This window comes from Sorex araneus, chromosome 5 (genome assembly GCF_027595985.1).
Source record: "Sorex araneus isolate mSorAra2 chromosome 5, mSorAra2.pri, whole genome shotgun sequence".
Classification (NCBI taxonomy): Eukaryota; Metazoa; Chordata; class Mammalia; order Eulipotyphla; family Soricidae; genus Sorex; species Sorex araneus.
The window spans coordinates 215,073,865-215,099,946 of NC_073306.1; the positions used below are offsets into that span (position 1 = coordinate 215,073,865).

A 26,082-nucleotide genomic window follows, 5' to 3' on the forward strand; every position below is an offset into this window, starting at 1 on the left:
GGAATATGGGCAGTATTCACACTCGCCCCGGTGAAGTGCCCTCCGCAGAGCCACAGACCTGGAAAGGACTATTCGTGCCGGGACGGACGCCAGGGCGGCCTGTTGTGTGTGATTCACCAGCCAGACCGTATCGCGGCCTACATCTTACCCCCAGGGCTTCACTCGGGGAGATAAAGGTGACTGGAAAGGAAGCAGGCGTACATCTTGATAGGGCAGTTAAACATTGTGTTTTTTACAGAGGCACGTTGGGATCACCCCGGAGGTGGAATGCTTCGAGCCGTGGGCTTTGCGGCGAGGACTGGCTCTTAAATCTACACACGGCCGGTGAGAGTGAAGTCCATCCTCACTCTGCACGAAACACACCTTGTGAAGGACTGTGCTCTCCGTGCTCCTCACTCTTTATCCTCCTCACACTACTCACCCGCTTTGCTTCCCGGTCTGGTGCAGTCCTGACCAGTCCTGACCGTCCTGACCCCCGTGGCTTGGGTACCCCGCACTACAGGGTCACGTTGGTCCTTCTGCCAAGGAAGCTTCCCGAGGTCAAGGGGAGGCACAGCAGAAGCAGAAGAACACCTGTGTTGGCTGTTCTCACACACTGGGGGGCAGGGGCTGTCTGGCATGGGTGGGCACTGTGTTTGTTCTCACACACTGGGGGGGCAGGGGCTGTCTGGCTCGGGTGGGCATTGTGTTTGTTCTCACACACTGGGGGGCAGGGGCTGTCTGGCGTGGGTGGGCATTGTGTTTGCTCTCACACACTGGGGGGCAGGGGCTGTCTGGCGTGGGTGGGCATTGTGTCTGTTCTGGTGCTGAGAAGCTCTGGTTTAGCTTCCTGTGAGATGCGGATGTGAGTGATGTGACTGTTTCTACATCTTCACCTCATGAAATCATGGTCGAGGGTGATTACGTCGTCCAACTAAAATCCAGCCTGGCTGCTTAATTTCTGCCCTTTGTCTGGAAGTAATCGGCGGGAAAGTGAGATAGGAAATATCTTGGTTTCTTTGAAATATCACTGGTTTCCTTGAAATGTGGCAAATCCCCCACCCCGCACGAGACGGTGCCCCCAGCACGGTCTCCGCACACTAACCATCGCAGCGCTCCCTCTGCCTTCATCGCCCGGGCCACTTCCATACTTTCCCTTCTGTGGCCTTATCCGACTTCCTTGGCATCAATTTAAAATTCCAAGAATATTTGTTACTACACTTTATGTAAACAGGCGGTCAACAAACATGAATGTGTCATTTTAAAATTAGAATGGTAATATCTCCACCGGGCATCGATTTTTGGTAGTATTTTTCAGTGAAAAGTGATCCTTGTCACCATATGGCAAAATATAGTGAAAATCTGAACTGTTAGACCGACACAGCTGTTAAATGCATAAATGCGGTTCTGTGTTTCAAATGTTTTCTAATACAGCTATTATGTGGCATTTCTAACAATTAATCTCCTGCTATTAATCAGCAGTTACTGCAAGCTGTGGTGAGCATCACAGATGTAAGAAACTTGAGCTCTGTGGTAATTTACCTGGGAGAAGAGTGGTTAAGCTATAGTTCTCAACTTAAACTTTACAGATTGGATAATAGGGCTCTGTATAACTAGAGTGCAGACTGGATGTTTCTGCCTTCCTGTAAAAAGTTATTTGATAGGAGGTAGCAAGTAGTTTTGCAGGTATAATGCATGTGTATATGTTTGCATCTGTTGGTGTGTGTATTAAATTACAAATATATTAAGACTGAAAGAATAATAGCATTAGCAATATCAGAATAAATTACATTTTATAGCTATAAATTAGAACCAGCAGGAAAGAAATTTCCTAACTTTCAAATTGACATCTAGAATTCAAAAGGATGTTAGGCAAAACTTCAAATAAAAGAAAATATTGACAAATACAGGAAACTCAGCTTAGGCTGATTAGGATTTAAAACCTATTAAGTTTGCTTTTGCTGCATTTTAGGTTCAGTTGAATTATTTTGGTTTTCACGTCGTATTTTAAAAAGAATTAATGGGGCCAGAGCGATCGTACAGTGGTCAAGGTGCTTGTTTTGCATTTAACACTCTCAGTACCTGAGTCCTCCAAGCCCTGCTAGGAGTATCCCAGGTCCTCGAGCCAGGGAAAGCCTCTGAGCACGCCTCAAGCCCCCCAAAGCCAAAGGAGGAATTTTTGCAGTTCTTTCCCTCTCCTTATGTTTTGGTGGTATTAGGAATCCCGGTACCTAAGGGGTTCTTGTGAACGCCCTGCTCGCCGAAGATCCTGGTTCTGATTTCTAGACTCCGAGGTCTCCTGCGTGTGCTGGAAGGTTCTGGCTTGCGTGCTAACTTACTCCTTTAGCTGATATCATCTCTTGTCTTCCCCCTTCAGTGATTCACTCTCACACACCGCGTGGCCGGAACTGAGACTCTGTTCATGCACAAGTGAACTTACGAGGAGAGAGAGAGAGCCCCTTGGGAACGCTGCAGGTCAGCTCGCTGTGTCCTGGGAGGGACGGGAGCTGTCTCCTCACCTCGCCTGGGCCTGGCTACCCCTCCCCCCTCCATCTCCCAGAATCCCTCAGTGACCTTGCCTTGGGTGTCAAGTCCAGGTTTCTCCAGAGCTGTGGGCTCTGGTCAGCCGGCCCCGTCCTGTACTGATCTCACTGGCCCCTGATGACCCTGTCCCCGTCCCTGATCTCACTGGCCCCTGATGACCCCGTCCCTGATCTCACTGGCCCCTGATGACCCCGTCCCTGATCTCACTGGCCCCTGGTGACCCGTCCCTGATCTCACTGGCCCCTGATGACCCCATCCCCCATCTCACTGGCCCCTGGTGACCCCGTCCCTGATCTCACTGGCCCCTGATGTCCCCGTCCCTGATCTCACTGGCCCCTGATGACCCCGTCCCTGATCTCACTGGCCCCTGGTGACCCCGTCCCTGATCTCACTGGCCCCTGATGTCCCCACCCCTGATCTCACTGGCCCCTGATGTCCCCGCCCCTGATCTCACTGGCCCCTGGTGACCCCGTCCCTGATCTCACTGGCCCCTGGTGACCCCGTCCCTGATCTCACTGGCCCCTGGTGACCCCGTCCCTGATCTCACTGGCCCCTGATGTCCCCGTCCCTGATCTCACTGGCCCCTGGTGACCCCGTCCCTGATCTCACTGGCCCCTGATGACCCTGTCCCCGTCCCTGATCTCACTGGCCCCTGGTGACCCCGTCCCTGATCTCACTGGCCCCTGATGACCAGCCCCAGCAGAGACCACCCATGCTTGTCTCCGCGGCCCGCCTCAGTGAGCACCCTGGTGGCACCCGTGAGAGTCAGGAGCACTGGGAGCCCCTCGGCGCCCCCGCTGTCACTGTCCTTTCCTCGCCACAGCACCCACCAAGGTCGATCCTTTGCACGTCGCTGCTGGGCTTCATCCGGCCGGGAGACCACGTCCAGTGCCGCCCACTGTCCCCGGGGCCAGGTGCCGTGTCCGCCAAAGAAGCAGCGAGACCCGGCATCCCGGAACGCTCCTCTTGGCACACGGCACGGAGCTGCTCAGAGCACCCGGGAGTGTGAGGACTGTCCTGCTCCACTCAGGAGCTACCTGAGGCTCGGCTGTGCCTCAGTTTGCCGGAGGGATTTGATTGGCTCCTGTCCTGCTCCCCCGTCTGTCTGCGCGCGCCCACTCCCTAGCCCAAACACACAACAGGTGCTGGCAGCCGGGGAGGTTTTCTCTAAGAGCCTTGGGTCGGGATGACAGTCAACAACATGACACCACTGTCCCTGCTCCGCTCCGCGGCGGTCGGAATGCGTCCAGCGTAAGAACCCTTTGTTCATGACAAATGCCTGTCGACTGGGTGAGTCGTTACGATTAAAAATGATAAAGTGCTTAAAAGTTTGATGTGAACTCTAGCGTTCTGGAGATCTGGCTGGATAAAGAGGGATGTGCATTGCTCTGCGGTCTGCGGAATTATCAGCAAATGAAAGGCATGCCGTTATCTTGTTTACTTTGAAATTCAAAGTATCAAAGTGTTGATAAAATAATATATAAATCACAAATGCCATGGCCTCACGGGTCTGAAAGCTGTCAGATTGTTCCTCCTTAGTAAATAGTCGTTGGAAACCTTACATATCACAAAGAATACGCCATAAATTTTCAATTATATGCCCTGAGCAGGCTTCAAGGTTAAGGATAGCGGTGCATATCTTTCATTTGATTAGATTCTGGGAACTTCACGTGCTTTTGGTCATTTCTGGAATTCGGAGGAAAGCTAATGGGCACTCCTACTCCCTGTTCAAAAAGCCTCATGACTAAATGTAGGAAACTGGCTTTTGGTTACAGTACCCTGGGTACAAAATGTCTTTGTACTCATCTTGGTATCTCTTAAAATACATTTTTTACGTAACCTTTACATGTAAAAAAATAGTGGCTATTTCTCTTTTGCATCATTGTGGAATGCCCATTGGTGTTGCAGTAACGAAGCATTAGCTATTTTCTAAGACACCTTAGTCAAACTAGAACCCCAAATTTTGTTTCTAGGCACTTTTAAAAAATTAATGATAGGTAGAACAATATTAAATAACTTTCAGCCAATTTGTGATTAGTTTTGTTTTCAAACCTCTGCGTGAGGTTATTTTTCTCTTCTGTTTGTACAAAATTTTCATGATCACACTGCCTTTGAGACCAAATCTCAAGTGAATATTTGTCTTGGTTATTGAGTACTTGCTAGAGTGTTGTTTTTAAAGTCTGAGACGAGGACTTGTTTATGTTCCTTTCTTGAAATAATAAAGAGTTCATATTGAAAAATTAGTGTGCTCTCCTAGGTAGGGGCCGTGCGCACATTTGAGTGAGGGGATTTGTAGCAGCTACTGGGAGAGTGTTTGAATAGATCTGGAAGCCAAACGGGCTCCAGAATCAGCTGAGACTCCTCAGAACTGTGGAGTGACCCGGAAAACACCTTAACAGGAGCAGGAGAAAGGAAGATGCCACGTAATCGAGGCTGCTAAACAAATCGAGTTTAACTTTGCCCTGGCTGACACACACATTTCTTACGTGGATGTTTCTATAGAGTTACTTGAGTTTGCTGAAGTCAGAGACTATCACTGAGTATTTCCGACCTAATTTCCTTCGCCCTGAGTGAAAGCCCGTTTCACTCGTGCTAAATCACATGAGTTCAGCCTGCCTTTCAATAGCCATCTCTGGAGGTTGTCTTTGGCTTGTATTTTAAGAATATACACCAAACTGTTTATTCAGAACATATGTGTTTTAGTAGCTGTTATGAATATTAATGATCTATTCCCCTTAACCTCCTATCACCATGGTAAAAAATACAATCTCTCTCTCTCTCTCTCTCTCTCTCTCTCTCTCTCTCTCTCTCTTTTGGTTAAACAGACTTAATGACAAACATCTTGCAAATTAGATTTTCATATATTTCATCTCTTTCTTATGCTCAATTTAGTCTATCAAAGCCACACATTGTAGAAAACATCTGGTATTGAGCTTAAGCAGCTGGATTTTATTTGTAAAGGTTTTGAGCAAATTTCGGTGCCTGCCAACAATAACATCTCGGCGGGCCAATGTGTTTTCTTTGTGGCAGCGAGGTGCATGGTGGCAGCAATGCCTGGATCTGTGCTCAGGTGATTGTCTGCCCTGCTGGCCCGACAGAGGGGCTTGGGGGGCGTGGAGCAGGTGTGCAGGGGCGACTCTGAGTGGGAGCGGACAGTGAGTGGTGGATGAGCACCTTTCCCTCCTGGAGAGAGTCTGCAGCGCCGTCCCGCTGCCGAATGGCTGGAGGGCATGAAGGGTCCCGCCAACAACACCCCACTGCAAATCCACAAAACCAAATATTTGGAAGCTGAGGCCAGAACACTAAAATTAATTAAGCTGCCTAGAAGGACTTGAGGCACACCGGATTTCAGCTAACCAATATAGTTCATTCCTTATCTGCAGACAGAACCACCCCCTTTGACCAAGAAACCATCTCGGTAATGTGTATTTCCAAAGAATTGTCAGGATTAGTTTCAAAAATAGCTTGGAGACCCAGCTAAGGTTTGCTTTGATAAACCATTCTTTTAGCATGACCTGTTGTTTTGTGGACTGGAGCGATAGCACAGCAGGTAGGGTGTTTGCCTTGCACGCGGCGAACCTAGATTCGATTCCTCTGTCCTTCTCGGAGAGCCCAACAAGCTACTGAGAGTATCCTGCCTGCACAGCAGAGCCTGGCAAGCTACTCATGGTGTATTTGATATGCCCAAAACAGTAACGACATGTCTCACAACATGTCTCACAACATGTCTAGCAAAACAATGAACAACGGGATGACAGTGTGACAGTACGGTTGTTTTGTGACAGCTACTCTGGTGTTGCTAAAATACTGTTCCTAATGATGAAGAAAGGAGAAGTCTGAGTTTTCCAAAATCAACCCAAATGCAAGTTGAATAATCTCTGGGAAAATGAAACCAAAATGGAACCCCCACATTTTCTCTTTCTAAAATAGATTAATTCCTGCCTTTTGGTAGCCCTTGAATACCCGATATGCTCTGGGAACCTTCCGGAAGTCACTTCTCTGAGCTTTCCTAAGCATGTGCACAATTGTTCCCATGCTCTGGCCCCGAGAATGTACACTGTGTGACTCCCAATGAAAATTGTTTGTACCTTTGTGGTTATGTAAGGAATTAGTTTGAAGGGACTATTCTGGAAAAAAAAAAAATCAAGTCTTGGCTTTTGGTCAAAAAGTCTGTTCTAGAATTCTCACCACCTTAGTTTAGCATTGTAATTTTGCTGGTTCCGTGTTCAGAAGTGAGTTGCCCAGGAAACGAACTCCGGGTTCTGGGCCATCGTGGGAATCTGTGCAAGGACCTTGCCTTGGAAGAAGTTACTCGGTAGTGATTGTTACTAAAGTGGCCTTTATTGGCAATGTCCCGTTTTCATTATCTTGCAATGGAATTTCGTGCTCAAGACAGTCACTTTAGAGAGCTCCTGCTTTTCCTCAGAAAGTCGATTGAAAATAAACACAGGCAAACACGCATACGTGTCCATGCGCACATAGCACTTAATGAAGGCAGGAGAGACCCTAAAAAGCATAACATTTTAAGAGAGTAGAAGAAGAGACAGACTCAGTTCTTGGAACGGCCTCTGTCCACGATCCCTGTCATGCATAGGCCACATCTGCAGCTTTTTAAAGTTTCTGGAAGAAGCTTAGCAATGCAGCTGTCTCTAATGTACTGTGAACCTTGAAAAGGAATTTCCTTTCAAGTAGAACGGAAGTCGTTTGTGTGGGATGATGGAGTGAAGGGTTCCTTTGACAGATAATAAAGTGTCAAATGCCATTACAAAAGCAAATACCCGTACCGCCCAAAGTCAACCTGGTAGAAATATATCCTGTGGACACATGCATCCTTCAGGGAAAAGACAGTTAACTGGAGGGCTCTGCTCGCGTTTTCTCAATTTTGGAGACCAGTAAAAGGAGGAACACGGCTCTTGGTGGTTGGTCTACAGTCTCACTGATAATTCTAGAGCAGAGGTAGAACTTGGGGTTCCAGAGTTTTGAATCTAGTTCTTTGAGGAATGACATTTAAATTGGATGTTTGCTTCATTTGCTTTGTCCAACTGTCTGGTTTTGAGGCTTAGGATTCAGAATCTTTGCCACGTGAATATTTTATTTAAGAGGCAGATCACAGGGGCTGGAGAGATAGCACAGCGGGAGGGCGTTTGCCTTGCACTCGGCCAACCCGGGTTCGAATCCCAGCATCCCATATGGTCCCCTGAGCACCGCCAGGGGTGATTCCTGAGTGCATGAGCCAGAAGTGACTCCTGTGCATCGCCGGGTGTGACCCAAAAAGCAAAAAAAAAAAAAAAAAAAAAAAAAAGAGGCAGATCACAAACTCAGAAATCACAGCTCTGCCGCCAGCCCAGCAGAACCCCCACCAGCCCTTCCCGCCCGCCAAAGGTTCACAGGTGGTGATTCTCACGCTGCTAACTTCTGCCTTGATGTTTCTGCTTGTTCCTCTGCTGGAGAATTTGGGGGTTTTAAAGTTCCTTTTAGCCACACTGGGGCCACTGGACTGTCGCACTCATGAGAATGTAATTTCGGCCCAATTTCTCAGGTTGCCACCTGGGGAAAGAAGGAACTAGCATTGTGGAGCACATCCGGTTATTCTCTAGGAAAGGAAATGAGCTCTACCATGAAGAACGAGGTCTCGGTCTTTTCCGTCTTCCTAAGATTCCCTGTGAATGTCAAGCTAAGGAGATTACTTGTAAATAACCAGAGTAGCTGTGACTGTAAACAAGAAACGTGATCTCCAGCTTTCCACCCTGAGAGGGAGTGCTAACGCCCTCCAGATTTATTTCTTAATGCTAAAATTACAAGGTTATTGTTCCTCTCCATTGTAGGGTATCACTGTACTGGTATCCCGTAGATGTTCACATTGCATTTTGTAGATCGGGGCAGTTGCTGTAGGATGTTTTGGAATAATTGACAAACCGTTTTTAAGAGATAAAATTTCTGTGGTGTGTGCCCGTGTTTCTCTGCCTCTCCGCTGCCGACTGCTTTGGGAACTGTGACCCCCGACTGTGGTCTTGCAGACGGGGTGATGATACTTCATCTCTGGCTCCCTGGCGTGGTTGTGAGTTTTGTGTTTGTTTCTTAGGGCACAGTGGACTTTGCTGAGCCGTAATGTCGCTTCTCTGCTCTGAAAGATCCTGGGGGTGTGGGGGCAGCCGGGGCAGGGGCTTGCAGCACAGCCTTTAGGGGCAGTCGTGGTGGGTGGGGCTCCCGGGCCCCAGGCCGCCAACACCACTGCACCGGGCAGCAGCGTGAGGCGGTGTTTATAATGCTCGACCGGACCAGGCCACAGACAGGCAGAGGGGCGAGAGCCCTTAGTGTGCCCATCGCGAGATACGGAACGGAAGTTTCTAACCAAGTATGCATGAAGCGTGTTTTAGGCCTGAGAGGACGAAGTGAAGGCGCTGAGGGGCCACGCACCGAGCACGTGGTCGGAACAGGAAAAGGCCATCGGGAGATAAAGGCCAGTTGTGATGATAGTGGCACCAGGGCTGTCCGCTCCGGTGGCCGAGGGCTGGGCCCAGCACACAGGCCCAGAGAGCATCACGGGGACAGAGAGCATCACGGGGACAGAGAGCATCACGGGGACAGAGAGCATCACGGGGACAGAGAGCATCACAGGGGCAGCTCCGGGGCTGCTCCAGCCTGCTGGGGTGTCCCGGTGACCCCAACTCCGCAGGGCAGGGCCGGAGCCTCCGCCTGTCCTGGGCACAGGGTCCCTGTGTGGAGCTGCCCCTCCCCCAGGAGGCACCAACAGCGCCTCTGGCAGGCCAGGGCAGTGCCTGGCGGGTAGGGGCAGGGAGCCAGCGGCCGGAGGGGCTGTGCAGGAAGGGTGCCCGCGGAGTCCAGCACAGGCTGGTTCCGGGCTGCGGGAGAGTCGTGTGCCATCTGCAGAGGCCAGGGCCCACACGGAACCACTCATGAGAGTGAGAGTGCTTTACGTGGGACTCAGTGTGGGCACCCATGGAAAGTGACCAACGTGAGCTTTGCCATGACAGTGAGTCACTTGCTCCAGCGACATCCCCCTCTGAGTGGAAAGGAAGAACCTGAAGAATGGAAATATATCTGCAAATCCTATACACGGAAACACAGTTCAATCACAGTATATAAAAGATGCTTGTGAAGCAACGATAAAAAAGAGAACGATAGGGCTGGAGCAATAGCACAGTGGGTAGGGCGTTTGCCTTGCACGCGGCCGACCCGGGTTCGATTCCCAGCATCCCATATGGTCCCCTGAACACCGCCAGGGGTGGTTCCTGAGTGTAGAGCCAGGAGTAACCCCTGTGCATCGCCAGGTGTGACCCCAAAAGAAAAAAAAAACAAAACAAAACAAAAAAAGAGAATGAATCCATTTAATATTAGGGATGATTCCATTCAGAGCTAAAGAATCCCATTAAAAGGGGGCGAGCATATGATGATGGAAATTTTTTTAAAAATACCTAAAATGGAGAAAAATTACATAAATAATGCACCAAATTACTAGTGTTGGTGAAATTAAACCAAAACCATAATAGGATACTCCTTCACCCACTCGCACAGCTGTAACTAAAGGGAGAGAGTAGAAAATCTGGCAGATATGTGGAAACTGGTATACTACTTTAAGAGTGTGAAATAATGCTGCTTCTTTGCAAAGCAGTGAGGAATTTCCTTGAAACTTTAAACATCTTATCTCCATCTGACCCCAAAAATCACTCTCAGTTATCTGCGTTCCTGGGTCGATTGCAGAAAGTCATGCCCTTATATAAAAGTTGCACTGACATAACCGTTGAGAGGTGTACCACTCACAATAGCCCCAAGTAAAACTACCTTAACTACCTGTTTGTCAGCTCATGAAATGATAAAATTTTGTAAAAGGTTTATTATTTAAATACAATATGTAAAGTCATGATGTCCTATAACACAAATTAACCTTGACAATATTATGCTAATTGAAAGAAATAAACGCATAGTCCAAGCATTATGCTTTTTCATTTAAATGAAGTCTAGAGTAGGTAAAACTCTACAGAAGAAAGTGGGTGAGCAGGTGGGTGCAGGGACGAGAATGGGGTACCTGACAGACTGTGGTGTGGGCGGGGTTCCGGGAGGGCAGGGGAAATGTTCAAGGTAAGTTTCTAACATGGCTGCACACTTTGGATATTTTACTTAAAAAATCATTGAATGGGGCATATTAAAGGGTAAATTTTTTTTCTCATCAATTATGTCTCTGTAAAATTCTCGGAAATATTCTGATGAGTGAGAAAAGTAGCAATTTGGGGTTTGAAGCTGTTGATAGTAATTCGTCTTCATTTTATGTTAATCAAACATTTGTGAGGACTTCATAAAAATTACTCGTGAGAATCTCTCATCTTTTTTGATATATTATCATAACTTTATATTATAAAAACCGATAAGCAGCAGTGAAAGTAAGTGGGTTTCCCTTTATCTTTGATAATTAAGACTCTGTGCTCCCTTGAGCACATATCCTGCTTGTTTGTCTCTAGTTCTCTTTGCTCATAACTTTTCTCACTCTGGAAAAGCCAGGACTCGCTCTCGGACACGTATTTCCTCTTTTATCTCCCCTCACATCCTCCTAAGTAAATTTTGTTCAATAAAAATAAACTCTTGCTTCACGAACCAAAAGCCTGGTTCCGAAAACAAACGCAAAGCTTAGCTGCGGTTGCCTGTCCTTTGCACGTTCTTTCCTTTCTTTCCTTGCTTCGCAGGGCAGGACCCCGGCTTTGCTGAGGGCTTCCTCTGGCTCAGGGGTCATCCCGGAGGGGCTCGGGCGACCACTTGGGTGGAGTGGACTGAACGCGAGGTGGCCACAAGCAAGGCAAACAGCCTGCAGTCCTGCCTCGCCTCCCCGGAGCCTTTTCTGCTGTCAGTTATTTTATCTCTAGATCGTGAAGTCAGGGAGGAGTTATTCAAGCATATCCCGGAAGACCGTGGCCCCAGCTTAATGTCAGCCGAGGGGGCTTCCTGCCAGTGGCCACAGAGCTGGGCGCCCCCGGCCCCCCAGGCTCTGGGTCCAGGCCAGTGAAGCTCAGACGCAGGTGGTGGCGGGGCTGAACCAGGCTCAGCCCCGGGCGAGACCTGCGCCTTGTTCCCTCGGCCGCTTCTCTGTCCCAAAGCCAGGATTGTAATGATGCAGATTTATATGTCGTTTAATTAGTTGGGTCATGAGAAAATTCCTTGTGATTAAGAGTGACCATTATTTCTGATTAAATTAAGCATTTCCCTCTGCTCAACACTGAGCAGGTGGGATCATCTGTAGCTCTGTCTTCTGAGTGGGAAAGGGTTTTCTGGGACAGCTGCTCTGCGGAGCCCCGGCCTTGAGGAAGGAATCTGTTACTCTGCCACTGAGCCTTCAGAACCCAGGCTGGAAGGCTCGTAGGGAGAGAGGGGGAGAGAGACAGAGGGGAGAGAGAGAGAGAGAGACAGAGAGAGAGAGAGACAGACAGACAGACAGAGGGAGACAGAGAGACAGAGACAGAGACAGAGGGAGACAGAGGGAGACAGAGAGAGAGGAAGAGAGGAAGAGAGAGAGGAAGAGCGAGAGGAAGAGAGAAGGAGAGAGAGAGGAGAGAGTGAGGGAGAGAGGAGAGAGGGAGAGAGAGGAGAGAGGAGAGAGAGGGAGAGGGAGGAAGAGAGAGGGAGAGAGAGGAAGAGAGAAGGAGAGAGAGAGGAGAGAGTGAGGGAGAGAAAAGAGAGGGAGAGAGAGGAGAGAGGAGAGAGGAGAGAGGGAGAGGGAGGAAGAGAGGGAGAGAGGAAGAGAGGGGAAAGAGAGGAGTGAGGAAGAGAGGAGAAAGGGAGAGAGGAGAGAGTATAGAGTATAGAGGAGAGAGAGGGAGAGGGAGGAAGAGAGAGAGGAGAGAGTGAGGGAGAAAGGAGAGAGGGAGAGAGAGGGAGAGAGGAGAGAGTATAGAGGGGAGAGAGGAGAGAAAGGAGAGTGAGGGAGACGGAGGGAGAAGGAGGGAGGGAGGGCAAGCAAGTGAGTGAGAGAGAGGGAGGGAGAGAGAGATCATGGCAGTAGGAGCAGAAGGCATCCTCAGTCGAGCTGCCCCCTACTCCTTTCCCACTCGACAGGACAGCAGACGTAGCTTTCTTGCTCTGGGAAGGGTGTTCGGGAAACTGCTAACAAGCGTCTCAGATAGGAGCTCAGAGTTAGAATAAAAAAACATTTTTTGCCCAGGATCATTTCATGCTTCTCTTAATCAGGGTCATGATTACTAGCGGGCAGGAAGATGACCTCAGAGCCTTAAGGTTATTTGAACGTCAGGGTATAAATAGTAACTCCGAAGCTGATTCAGGTTGAGTTGGACCAGAGTCATAGCTCGATAAGTGTGGCACGGGGGCACTGTCCTCCCGTTGTTCATCGGTTTGCTCGGGCGGGCACCAGTAAGGTCTCCATTGTGAGACTTGTTGTTACTGTTTTGGCATATCGAATACACTACGGGTAGCTTGCCAGGCTCTGCCATAGCCTGCCGGGCTCTCCGAGAGGGAAGGAGGAATCGAACCCGGGTCAGCCACGTGCAAGGCAAATGTCCTAGCCGCTGTGCTATCACTCCAGCCCAGCTCGATAAATATACTTCAAACTTCAGTTTCTTCCTAGAGTTAGGTTGAGGAATTTCTTTCTTTCTTTCTTTCTTTCTTTCTTTCTTTCTTTCTTTCTTTCTTTCTTTCTTTCTTTCTTTCTTTCTTTCTTTCTTTCTTTCTTTCTTTCTTTCTTTCTTTCTTTCTTTCCTCTTTTTTTGTTCATCTCTGCACCCTTCCTTCCTTCCTTCCTTCCTTCCTTCCTTCCTTCCTTCCTTCCTTCCTTCCTTCCTTCCTTCCTTCCATTCTTCCTTCCTTTCTTTCTTTCTTTCTTTCTTTCTTTCTTTCTTTCTTTCTTTCTTTCTTTCTTTCTTTCTTTCTTTCTTTCTTTCTTTCTTCATCTCTGCACCCTTCCTTCCTTCCTTCCTTCCTTCCTTTCTTTCTTTCTTTCTTTCTTTCTTTCTTTTCTTTCTTTCTTTCTTTCTTTCTTTCTTTCTTTCTTTCTTTCTTTCTTTCCTTCCTTTTTTTTGTCTTGTTTTGGGGTCATAACCAGAAATTCTCAGTGGTTTCTTCTGCCTCTACACTCAGTAATCACTCCTGGTGGTGCTCAGGGAACCACAAGGGATGTCAGGAATTGAACTAGCATCCATCACATTGTACTATTGATTCTGAGCCATAAATGAAATACTTAGACACTGAAATGATTCTTAATATGAAGTAGGGTTGAAACACATATATCATAGCTTTAAAATAAACTTGAAATGACTAGCAGAAATCACTTATTCATTCCTCCAGGTCTCAGATGTTCATGATGCACCTACTTCTTTCCAGTGTTGTCACATGCTCTATGGGCTCAGGGACGCTGTCTCCAGGTCATGCTTTGGGGGCTGTCAGACGAGTAAGAACTCTTGGGGAACTGATCTGACGTAAATGAAGTTTCCTCTGATATGGCATTTAAAGGCCGATAGTAACTTTTTCTTAAAACATTTTATTTGGAGGTTTTTAGGAAGAGCGAGGAGAGAGAGAAAGTGATAGAGAATGACATGCTCAAGAGAGAAGGTGGGCTTCTCCGAGGCAGAGGGAGCCCCTACACAGCCCCCCCACCATGTTCATTTTATTTTATTTTATTTTGCCTTTTTGATTACACCCGGCGATGCTCAGGGGTCATTCCTATCTCTGCACTCAGGAATTACTCCTGGTGGTGCTCGGGGCAGGTGAGGGCGGGGCCTACGGGATGCTGGGGTTGAACCTGGGTCACGGAGTGCCAGGCAGACGCCCTCCCCGCTGCACTGTCACTCTGCACAGTAACTTTTGAGCAAAGAAAGGGGAATGGAATCCCAGAGGGGCCAACAGGTGCAGGCCCCAGAGGGACGTGAGAGGAGACGGACAGAGATGGCGACTCCCAGGAGCTGCAGGGCTGGGGGCGAGGAGAGATGGTAAGCAGGGGCGGGGGGGAAGAAAGCCCAACTAGGAGCACACGTTTTCCCCTGGAATTCTTCTTTTGCTTTTGTAATTGAGGTCACGTGCCTCTTTGTCCTGGGGTCACAGCGGATGCTTCCTCAGAGCCCTGGTCCTCAGAGCATAGCCACCACCGTCTCCTGGACCCTTGCTCTTAGCTCCCGTCCCCCGGCGGGCGGTTACTCCCAGTTGCCTCTGCACGGCCCCTTGCTGGCTGCCTGGTGCTCCGTGAGCGGGCGGCGTCTCTGGTGTTTGTCTTTCTCCTGGCTTATCTCACTTAGCACGGCTGGGCTGTAGGGAGGAAGTAACTCGGTCCTGCTCCGTGCTGCCTTTCCTCGCCGACCAAGGCCGCCGTGTCCTTGGGGCTGATTAGGACTGCACACTCGGCTTTGGCTCTCGAGGCCTTGGCCGGGTTCACTAAGGTCTCTTTTCTTAAGTCCGGTGCTCTGCAGCCTCTTTGATGTGTCACCTGGGCCCGGGAGGAGCGGCTCTGTGCCGCCCACTGGCCAGGACGCGGCAGATAACTGTCAAGGCCAGGCCTGGCCTGTGGGAGCCTCAGCTCTTGCTGTCCAAAGGAACTGCTTGCAGAACAGCTTAGGATGGGCCTGCCAGGATAGACGTGACAAAGCCCTTCAGGTGGTGACTCGCACCTCCCCCGCTGTCACCCATGTCCAAACCATCTTGACGCCCTCCCGACTTGCTTCCTGGTCTCTGACATGATGCTCTTCTTTCGCTCCTACGGTCTCTTCCAGGCACAGTCCCCCAGAGAGAAGCTTCCGGGCATGGCCTCTTGGGTGTTTTTCACGTTTTCCTCCGACCTCACGTTCCTCTCCTGGGGGTGCTGTGTCCTGCTGGCCCTCACGGTTATGCTGTGTCCTGCTGGCCCTCACGGTCATCACCGCGTGGACACTGAGCCCAGTCCTTGTCCTGCTGCTTGTGTCCTACGTCTGGGACCCTCGGACGTAACTCACTGCTCACTCTTTTCATCTCTTCCTTCTCACAGTTTATAATGAGGGACTTTGGGGAGCTTCTCCTTTTAAGAAGAGTAATCACTTCCAATATCATGCATCCCACATCCTGCTTATTCTTTTTTAATGACACTTAGCCTAATTACTGTGTTTTCATGTTTATTTTATTTTGTTTATTGTCTCTTTCTTTTCAGTAATTGTAAGCCTTGAGATTTCAGGGATTTGTGTCTTTTATTTTTCACTACTGCCCTCTTGGGACTGGAACAGAGCATGGTATCTGGAAGGTGTTCAGAAGTATCTGCGGAATCGAGTGAGTAAGTGTGTATCATAGAAAGTGGTAGTATAAAACAGCAGAACGACGGCTAACGCAGTGCAGGGCCAGTGTGGAGTATGTCGAGGCCACCAGAGAGGAATGTATTAAGACTGCATTGAACCTCAGTGTTGAACAACTCTGAGACTTCAGGCTTCTACAGATGGGTTGTCTGTGGACGTGTTATCACAGAGAACGCTGAGCTGCATCATGGCTGGCTGCACGCAAGGGCAAGAGCCTGCCTGCTGCACCCCTGTCTCTCTCACCCGTATTTTCAAACTTTAGAGTAATCCAGAAGTCGGCTGAAGAAAGCAATCAATTCCCCAAATCTTAGCTTATTAAATTATTGTTACTATATCCATTGGATACCACGTACATTCTTTCTTAGTCATCTGAGTCTCTGAATTGCATTTTTTAATTCTCATATCGTCTTTACGGTGCATTTTTTGATAGCGTGTTTCAGGATTTAGGCAGAATAAAATATTTCTGTAATTTTTGGACGTGGTAGATGAATGGCGTTTGAATTTTATATTTTATTTGCAAGGGCATGATATGCCTTATAAACGTGATTCTTTAGCCATGAAGCCGAGCTCAGGGAACAGTCACCATGGAAAGGTTTCCTTTCACCTCCGTCCTCTCGTCCCCTCCACATCTTAGGAAGTGATAAATACAAGGGAATTACAAAAAAATTTTTAAATGACGCTAAGCATTTTGGATTAAATTAGAAAAAACACAAACAAAATTTATAATATTTTTTATTTAAAAATGTTAAAGACGGACCAGTGAGATGGTACAGGGGCTAAAGTGTTTTCGTTGCATGCAGCTGATCCTGTTTCTGTCTTGGTACTGCATTAGGTCCCCTGAGCCCCAAGCACCAGCGGGAGTCATGCCTGAGCACAGAGCAAGGATAAGCCCCGAGAACCGCCAGCCATGTCCCACAAACCAAAAATAAATACAAATATTTAAGAATTTTTTTAAATATCCTGAAAGCGCCAGAGTTATTCACAGTTGGGTATTAGACGCACTGTGTTCCGGCACCCAACCCGCAGTCAGTGCCTTCTTCCTTCTGCCAGGGTCCCCACTCCCCTCTCACCCCACCCAGGCCCCCACAGGCCCCCTGACAGGCATGGGTTAGGTTCCAAATCCCCTTTGGCAGGGCCGTTGGCTCTGTGGGCATCTGCCATGCTGTCACACCACCAGTGCCCTCGGGTGCCCTGTGCCCTGGCCCTTCTTGCCTCCCACCCGTCCTGCCTCCCCCTCAGTGTTTTTCCTTCTGTCCTTCTCCTCCCATCCCCGGGGGCCAGAGGTGACGTAGGCATCCCTCTGCCCTTTGAGACGTCGCATTCCCTCTCCCCGTTGCTCCGTATCCCACGTAGAAGTGAGATCGTCCTTTTGTTCTTCCTCTGGCTTCACTCAGCACGACCTCATCCATTTCCCGCCATGTTTCAGAGAATTTCATGATTTCATGTTCCCAGTTGTGTGATCACAAAATAAATAAGTGATCATTTGGGGGCAGTGTGGTCTCTCTGCCGCCACCTGCGTTCAGTGGCCTCGAGCCGCTTCCCCACCCCAGCCGTAGCCACCGCCAACAGACGCACGAAGGAAGGAGCAGGGCCGCCAGGCTGGCTGGTGATCCGTTGCCGTTTATTCCATTCTCCCCGCGTGCTGCTCCAGTCTCACCGAGCCCCCCATTCGAGTTCCACGATGCCCTCATGCCCGTCTCCTGTCCACCCTGCTCCTCTCTCCACACTCGGTCTCTCAGCCTTGGTCTAGTGCCCAACCTTTAGGCACTAGGGGTAGCAGCTACATCCAGGTGAGGTAGCACAAACCCACATATGGAGCCCTTCCTTGAGATAGGACAAAGATCCCCTGCAGCTAGGAGAACTCTGAGGACAAACACCGTCATCTAGGGGTGCTTCTCCTTTCCTTAGTCCAACAAAGAAACATTCATCTTAATTCTACTTCTTCATAATATTGGTCATTTTGTATGGACACAGTAAGAGATACATTAAGATCGTAGGGTTTCTCCCCTTGGGATATCTCGCTATAGATCTCAGACTACAGTGCTCAAGCCAGATTAATCTTTCCTAACCCTAGTAGGGTCACTCCAGTTGTTACTCTTTGGATCATGACAGAATATGTCCATGACTGTGCTCTTAACTTAGAGTTAAGTGTTACGGCGCTTTGGCCTGACCCTTTTCGATGCCAGGGTAACTCACGGCTTGCCCTGGGTCCGTCCAGTCCCTTGTCGGGATCCTGCTTTTGAGGTGCTAGGAACTAAGGGTAACTGAGGCTTAAGTCGAGAAAACAGATGCCCAGAAGTAAATATTATTCCGATTCATTTAACAGTTACAAAAGTACAGCATTGATTGTCTTCCTGTGCCTATACAAAAAGGACATTGCTCTAAAGTAACTATGAAAGGACATAAAGAAAACAGAGGAAAGGGAAAAACCATTTCTGTATGTCTCAAAATGCTAATGTACTTCCCTCCTTTTGGGCATTTTTTTCAATTTTTTCCTTTTTTTTTTTTGATTTAGAGATGAACCCAGATCTCTCACAGGTGAGAGATCTCTTCCAATGAACACACCTTAGGTCAGGTTTATTTCTTTTTAAATGCTGTGTGATTTAAAGGCTTTGTTCGCAAGTCAGAGAATATTTGCCTTGCCAGGCCTTTTGCGTTTTCTGCGCTGAACTTGGAAAACAAGAATTGCCATGAGATCTCAAGGCACTGGCTTAGTTGAGCAGTTAAGGAGATGGCGGGACTGGGAGTTCACCAGATGACCAGAGTCTGATAATAGTCCCTTGGTTGCCGTGCAGTCGAGGTGAAGAATGAGGCTTTGGTGAATGCTTTCTTTGAAGACTCCCCTCTACTCTGAAAACCCCTTCTTCGTGAAAAAGGTTTTGTGGCACTTCTACAATAACAGAGCCTGCCCTGTTGATTTAACTCAAAGCCATTCCCACCCACACCATAGCGATTCTGCTGCTCGGTCGTGCGGAAGTCATCCTAAAGAGGCAGCAGAGTGTTTTGGATCATTCAGAAACAAAACCTTGCCAACAGAGGCCCACTGGGGATTGCGCTGTGGGCAAAAATCAAAGCACCCAGGATGTGCGCCATTCTGACGGACGCCGGACATAAAACCAGACACCGGATTCCTCAATTCCACTCCGCCGTTCTCCATTCCTTTCCACTGTGGAGTCTTCACTTTCTCTATTTTCTCAGTTTTTAGGGAGAGAAAACCACAGCCTCTCTTAATGCTTAATGAATATTTATGAGGCCTTTCACCAATTAAAGGCTCATTAAAATTCACTTTAAAAGAACAGAGATAAAAACACTTTTATGACCACAGCAAAATGTGGTGCAAGGGGAAACTCACATGTTTTACCATGAAGGAAGTCAAAATACTGCACAAAGGAACCCAGATTCGGTTTTAAAAATAAGATACTGGGTCCAGCACATGCATGCGGTTATTATGTGGTGGCTGTGGCAAGGGTCTGTTGATTTTTCCTTTTCTGAAGAGCTGGGAAATCCTCCTCATACGTCACATCATGGTGGGCACCACTGGGTGATCAGGCTTCTGGGCATTCTGGTGAAACTCGTTTGGACTCGTTAGAGCTCTGTAACTTCGACTCGTTCTCTTGCTGCCTTAGTGTTGGTGTTGCGATTTAAGGGAAATAAAGCTCATGACGGCTCAGCTTGCTGGGAGAAGCATCTGAGTCAAAACATGGGAAGCAATTAGAGCAGTGCCTGGCGCCTGGGTTTTCTCGTCCTTGAGAAAGAATTTCTTTGCAATTTACGCTTCTTGGACCTAGGTAGGGCCCTTTAGAAATGTCTTTGCCTCCTCCCTGGCGGAGCTGGTGCTCAGGGGTAGGAAGTGGACGCTCTGCCCTGATGGAATGCGAGGGGAGGGAGTATTTCAGCTTCATTTTTCATTTGTTTTTCTCCCTTTCTTTCCTACCAGAATCCCAATGACTCTTTGTCCTGCTCCTACAGAGACCTTAGTTTTCAGTTGTTCATTTTGTCCAAACATGGCGCACAAAATATAGAATGCCTAAAAGTACATTCACTTTCTTTCCAAAGCAGTGTCTTTTATGAAAAAGAACTTGCTGATGCTGACAAACTAAAGTAGTGATACCATTTTTTAATCGTTACTCCTTTTAAATAATTGTTTTTTGATAAAGGGGAGAAAGAATTATCTTCACATCAAATCAGATAAAGAACTAGAAAGCTCCGTGTCAGCTCTCTGATTTTAACTATCCGACATAAGTATCTGTTGAGCCAACAGAGAAGTAATCCATTCACACGTTTCTCTTTCCAGGCAGAGTAAACATTTGTGAAAGCTGGAATCCCAAACTCTGCAGTTCTGCTGATAAATGTATTCCTCTAAAGACCATCCTCAAATTCTCAAGTAAGTTGACATCGTTGTTTACACAGTGTAGTTTGTGAGGTTAGATTTGTCCTTGTCAAGTGCTGAGTTGCTGCTATTTAACTCAAACCTTATCTTTAAGACATGCCTCATAAATTTAATTATAATTAGTCATAGTTTCTACTGGAATTTTTACTGCTTTCCCCATCTGTTCTTGGAGTCTGTGCAAGGTGTTTTATTGATTTCATAGTAACTGAGTTAACTTGCACTTTTAGTAGCTATTGTCTTTGGGGAAACACCACTGTGATTTTTTGATGACAGTTTAAGGAGATGAAAGGAGTCTACTGCAGTTCATCACCCAGTCCTCATACGAGGAGACTTAGCTTCACATGTTTTATATCTTTACAAGTGTCACGCATCGTAGAGGATCAGCAACGATTCAGTGGCAGGACATTGGTCCTCTCACTAGTTGAGGGTGACTGTGCCCGAGAATGCCGACCCCAGTCTTTGATCGTGACAGGTTTGCTGTCACAGTCCTCAGCCCTTATTCCTCATCTGGGACCAGGGAGGCAGCCCTTGGGACACGCAGCCCTGTGAGATTCCCGAGGTCTGCAGCCCGAGGGGCCAGACACCTTGGCTGTGCCCCCTCGGCTCCTGGTCCCAGCTGGGTATGACCTGTCCCTCCCTCCCTCCCTCCCTCCCCCCGTGACACTGTTTCTTTTCCTTATAGAAGAGCCGTAGGATCAGAATCATTAAGTTGTCTAATGTCAAGAAAGAAAAAGAGATCCAGATGTCGAATTATAAATGTTCTGAAACTATAAAACAGACACTGTAAAACTCTCTTTTTCTTCTTCTTTTTTTTTTTTTGGTGTTGGGGGGGTGATGGGGATGGAGTGACTATCATTGTGTTCAGAAAACATTGCTTGATCGAGTGCAAGGAAGAAAACTTTCAGAAAATATGCCGACATCTCCCCAAGGGCTCTGCCCTTGTGGTTCAGGACCCCACTTTACAGTGTGTGCAGTAAAGTTTCAGGACAAACTGAGGCTTTGCTTGGAGAAATGGGCTAATTTCATATTTGAAGAAATTTGTTCCAACTTTATGTTCATACGTATAGATATTCATATTCATAATGCGTTTGAGAAAAGTCTCATGGTTCAATTAGCTCGTCCATGGTGATAGGAGATACATTTGCTGCTCTAAATCCACTTTGAAGGGCTGGAGAGATGGCACAGCGGGTAGGGCGTTTGCCTTGCACTCGGCCAACCCGGGTTCGATTCCCAGCATCCCATATGGTCCCCTGAGCACCGCCAGGGGTAATTCCTGAGTGCAGAGCCAGGAGTGGCCCCTGTGCATCGCCGGGTGTGACCCAAAAAAGCAAAAAAAAAAAAAAAAAAAAACTAAATCCACTCTGAAAAGCTATAATCTAGCATTAAAAATATTTTTATATTTGAAATCTTAAATGTCTATCTCTCAGGAGCTTGGCACGAGGCTGCCAGGGAGGCGGGCTTGGGGCTTGGGCGTGCGCCTCACTGCCAGTCAGCTGCAGACCCGAGCTGCACTGCACCGACGGGCCCGAGTCTGGGCTCAGCCTGCAGAGACGAGGGTCTTGCTAGAACTGGCCCCAGACGCCCAAGCACTGCTCGGGAGCCTCCACCCAACCAAAGAGGGTCTAGAGGAGCACTGCACAGAGAGCATCTCAAGCTCTGACATCACACGTGAGCACCGCAGCCAGGAGTGCATCCCTGGGGGCAATGCGTGAGCCCCCCAGAGCCCAGGAACACCCAGCCTGATAGGTGAGCCCTGGGAGCACCACAGCAGGGGTGTGTGAGGAGGAGCGCCCGCCCAGTCGGACAGCATCACCATCAGCGACAGGAGCTCGGGGCGTGGGGTACAGGGAGTTCAGGTGGGCGTGATTCCCACCAGGACGAAAACCAGACTTGCTGCACGCTTAAACCCTGAAACTCAAAGGGACATTCTGCGGTGGCCAGTTTGTGGTGTCTTGTTCGCCCTGTAAAGAGACTCCCCGGAAGTCTCGTCCTAAGCCTCCTGTACGTGTGCGTGGGGAAACACTGTTATCATTCTTAGCGGTGTGTGTGTGGGGGGGATTGGACGGAGATGGGCTATAGTTTCTGATGTTTCAGGGATTATCATGTAGGTGAGTGCTCAGTGGGGGCTCACGGAGAGAAACCCCATGGAGGACAGCAGTGACACGGCAGGGAGCCTGCGGGCAGCTGCCCTGCAGTGTCGCCCATGTGACAGGATGTAACGTGGACCCCAGAAAGGTGCACATGTGGTTGTCTCAAAGGACGTGTGATAGGGGCTGTCAGAGACAGCAGCATTTGGGGGTCAAAACAAAGTTCCGGCCAAGGCCAGGACACAAAGATAAACTCAGAGGTGAGGAAGGAGGTGGGGACAGGCAGTGGGACCTGGCGTGACAAGTCACTCATGGGTCACCTGGACTCCAGGACAGCTTGGAGCTGTGGAACCAACTGCGCTAGGCGCCTGTTTACTTATTGGTATATTTGTTTATGTTCGGCTTTTTGAAGCGACCCCGGTGGTGCCCGGGCTGACTGCTGGCCTTGCGGTCAAGGCTCGCCTCTGCCAGTGCTCTGGGCACCATATGCAGCGCCCGGATGGAACTGAGGTCGGCCACACGCAAGGCCGACTTCTGGTGTTTTTGCTCTGGCCCCTCCCTGGCTGACTTTGCGCCAGGTGTTCTGCAAGTGCAGCAGCCGTGTTCCCTTCAGAAGGCAGAGGGGCGAGGCCTGGGGACCTGCAGAGGCAGCGCCAGGCCAGCGGAAACCGAAAGGGAGCTGTGTCCTACGGCCAGAGAGCTGGGGACGTGGGGGCCGGTCCTCACCACCAGGAAGAAGCCAGAACTGCACCCAGCAGGACTAGCAAAAGACAGCTCCCTCCTCCTCGTCCCCTTCCTCCTTCTCCTCTCCTCCTCCTCTCCCTCCTACCCCTCCTCCTTCTCCCCCCTCGTCCTCCCCCTCCTTCTCCTCCTCCTCCTCCTCCTCCCCTTCTCCTCTCCTCCTCCTCCCCCTCCACCTCCTCTTCCTCTTCCTCCCCCTCCTCCTCTTCCTCCTCCTCCCCTTCTCCTCTCCTCCTCCCCCTCCCCCCTCCTCTTCCTCTTCTTCCTCCTCCTCTTCTTCCTCCTCCTCTTCTTCCTCCTCATTCTCCTCCTCCTCGTCCTCCTCCTCCTTCTCCTCTCCTCTTCCTCCTCCTCCTCCTCCTCTCCCTCCTCCTTTTCCTCTCTTCCTCCTCCTCCTCCTCCTTTCCCTCCTCCTTCTCCTCCTCCTCCTCCTTCTCTCCCTCCTCCTCCCCTTCCCCTTCCTCCTCCTCTTCCTCCTCCTCCTCTTCTTCCTCTTCCTCCTCCTCTTCTTCCTCGTCCTTCTCCTCCTTTTCCTCCTCCTCCCCCTCCTCCCCCTTCTCCTCCTCCTCCTCAACTTGTTGCATTATATGATGTGATTCAGGTGAAGCATTTATGAGGGCTGGTAAAAATCTCATCCTAGCCCTCAGATCCCCCCATCATTCTCAGTCATCTGTGAAAATGGCACTAATTCTGCAAAGACATTGAATGGGCGTGAGAGACAGACGGAGGGGGAGGGCCACAGGTCAGAGGGCTGAGGAACACTGGTGCAGGGTCAGCTGTCTGCAGGAGAGCTAGCTCCGTGCAGGTGTGGCTGTTGTCACCCGCCTGGAAGGGGGCCAGGGTGTTGCCAGGGGTTCTGACGTCACAGTTCTCCAGGTAGGACCCACACCTGCTGCCGCTGTCCCACAGCCTGTCGACCTAGAATGAAGTTGAGGTGAGGCAACGGTTGCAGGGGTTTGAAAGTCTTAGGGGTATCGGCCAAAAGTGTGTCAGGAAGACCCAGTCGCATCTTGAATTTTATTTTCAAGTTGTTTTACAAAATGGGTATGTTTCCCAAGTAGCGACGGATAGAAGTACTTGAATAGCAAGTGCACAATAGAAACACCAGAACTGCACCCAGAGAAGACCCAGTCACTAATACACACGGCTATGACAGGAGTGTGAGAATAGTCCTTGTACCGAGCCAGTGGTCCTCGAAACGTTTGTTTTTTTTGTTTTTTTTTTGTTTGTTTTTGGGTCACACCCGGCGATGCACAGGGGTTACTCCTGGCTCTGCACTCAGGAATCACTCCTGGCGGTGCTCAGGGGACCATATGGGATGCTGGGAATCGAACCCGGGTCGACCGCGTACAAGGCAAACGCCCTCCCCACTGTGCTATCGCTCCAGCCCAGGTCCTCGAAACGTTTGAATGGGGAGATGCCGAATGTTCCTCGTCAGAGAAATGAGCTCGCGCGTCAGGTACCTCTCTCCACGCTGGAGTCTGGGGTCCCGAGGTCACTGTGGGAGTCTGACTCCCACACCCATATCTGTAGTGTGATACTCCAGATACGTCACACAAATATGAAATGGTAGCGTACACAAAAGCTCATCTGAAAAGGATGACTTTGCTTTCTCCATATAACAGTCTGAGGAAGGAAAAATGCCTGCAAGGTTTATCTTTCCTTTACAACTAGATCTGATATAAAAATCACACTCCTCCGAGTTATGATGGGCCTTTTTAAGACTGATGGGTGTTTAGAAATCAAGATTTCAACGGAGTTCAAATCAAGACACGAGCAGTCCAAGTTAGAGACAAGCGCGTGTGGTCAGCCTCAGAGTTCAGATATGAAAAGTAAAACACACAAGAGACACAGAAGCAGAGAACTTTGCTTGTGACAGCAGACAGCTGAAAACAAAAGCAGAGCTAACAGTGAAGCAAGCAGCAATGCTAAGTTTAACATTCGGGAAATTCCTTTTCCCTTTAAATTCCTTTTATAAGGAGGTGAATTTTGTCTGTTTTATTTTTATTTAAACAAATCATTTTATCAAGTTCAATTTTTCAAACCTGGCAACATCTAAGTGATGGCAAATGGATGAAAGTTTCATAACTATAATTATGCCATTTAAAGAACAATTAAAAGTGGCAACATTATATTCTTAATTATTTTCACATATTTTTGGCACCCAGTAACTTTGTGAGAAATATTTCTAAATTAAAATTCCCTTTAGAGCCGAGAGATGGTACAGTGGGTAATACACTTGCCTAGCTTGTAGCTGACCCAGATTTTATCCTGGACACTACAAAGGGTCTCCCATGCCCAAGGGATGAGCCAGAGTAAACTGAACACTACAAGGTATAGGACCCCAAAAGAATAAAAAAATAAACATCCCCTACCTCCAAACACAAACAGCCTTAACACAAATCAAGGTAGGTCACTAAGACATGCTCTCATTTTTAAGTGCAGTGGATACACATTAAAAATAAACAGTTAAACCAGTCAACCAGTCAAATACTCAACCAGCCAATCAAACAAAACAAGGCACCTTTGTTAAATAATATCCTAAATGAACCAGTAAAAAATGTTAATTTTATTAAACTCCAACCTCTGTGTAAATGTCTTTAATACTTCATGAAAAATATGAAGTAGACATAATGAAATTCCTCAGCTAACCAAAGGTTAATGGTTGCCTTGAGACTTTTTTCATAAAATGCAATTTTTATTAAAAAATGCTTTGACAAACTATGGTTTTCAGACTTGGATATTTGAAGACATATTGTAAAACAAAACAGAGTGAAGCAAGCTGCCACACAGGGAACACGATCGACGGCATAGTTTACTAATGATAAAATTCAGATTTGTCATTAAATTGAAATCAGAGTCGTGGAAAGCTTATAACCAAGGAGTTGATCTTCAAAACTGAAAGAACCAAAATTCTTTCTCCCTGTGGCCAGAATATCGTGTAAGACACATTTGAATCCCTGCTCAACAACGCCCTTGATGTTCTCCAAGTATCCCGACTTCATTGGTAGGGCTTCAGATTCCAAATCGCAACCAACTTTTGGGAGACTCTTGTTCAGTTTCGTGTTCAGTA

At 48.4% G+C, this 26,082-nt stretch overlaps 1 protein-coding gene across 6 annotated transcripts in view; it reads left to right on the forward strand.

The window, feature by feature from the left end:
* The window catches only part of BMPR1B (bone morphogenetic protein receptor type 1B), a 129,272-nt gene that overhangs the window by 42,482 nt on the left and 60,708 nt on the right, over positions 1-26,082 (forward strand). For 3 of the 6 annotated variants that reach the window (XM_055139710.1, XM_055139706.1, XM_055139708.1), the window contains exon 2: positions 20,086-20,175. The exons of the other annotated variants lie outside the window; for them this stretch is intronic. In XM_055139710.1, coding sequence (XP_054995685.1) covers positions 20,141-20,175 — 35 coding nt within the window. In that variant the 5' untranslated portion in view covers positions 20,086-20,140. The remainder of the gene's footprint in view (positions 1-20,085; positions 20,176-26,082) is intronic. 6 annotated transcript variants of the gene reach the window in all.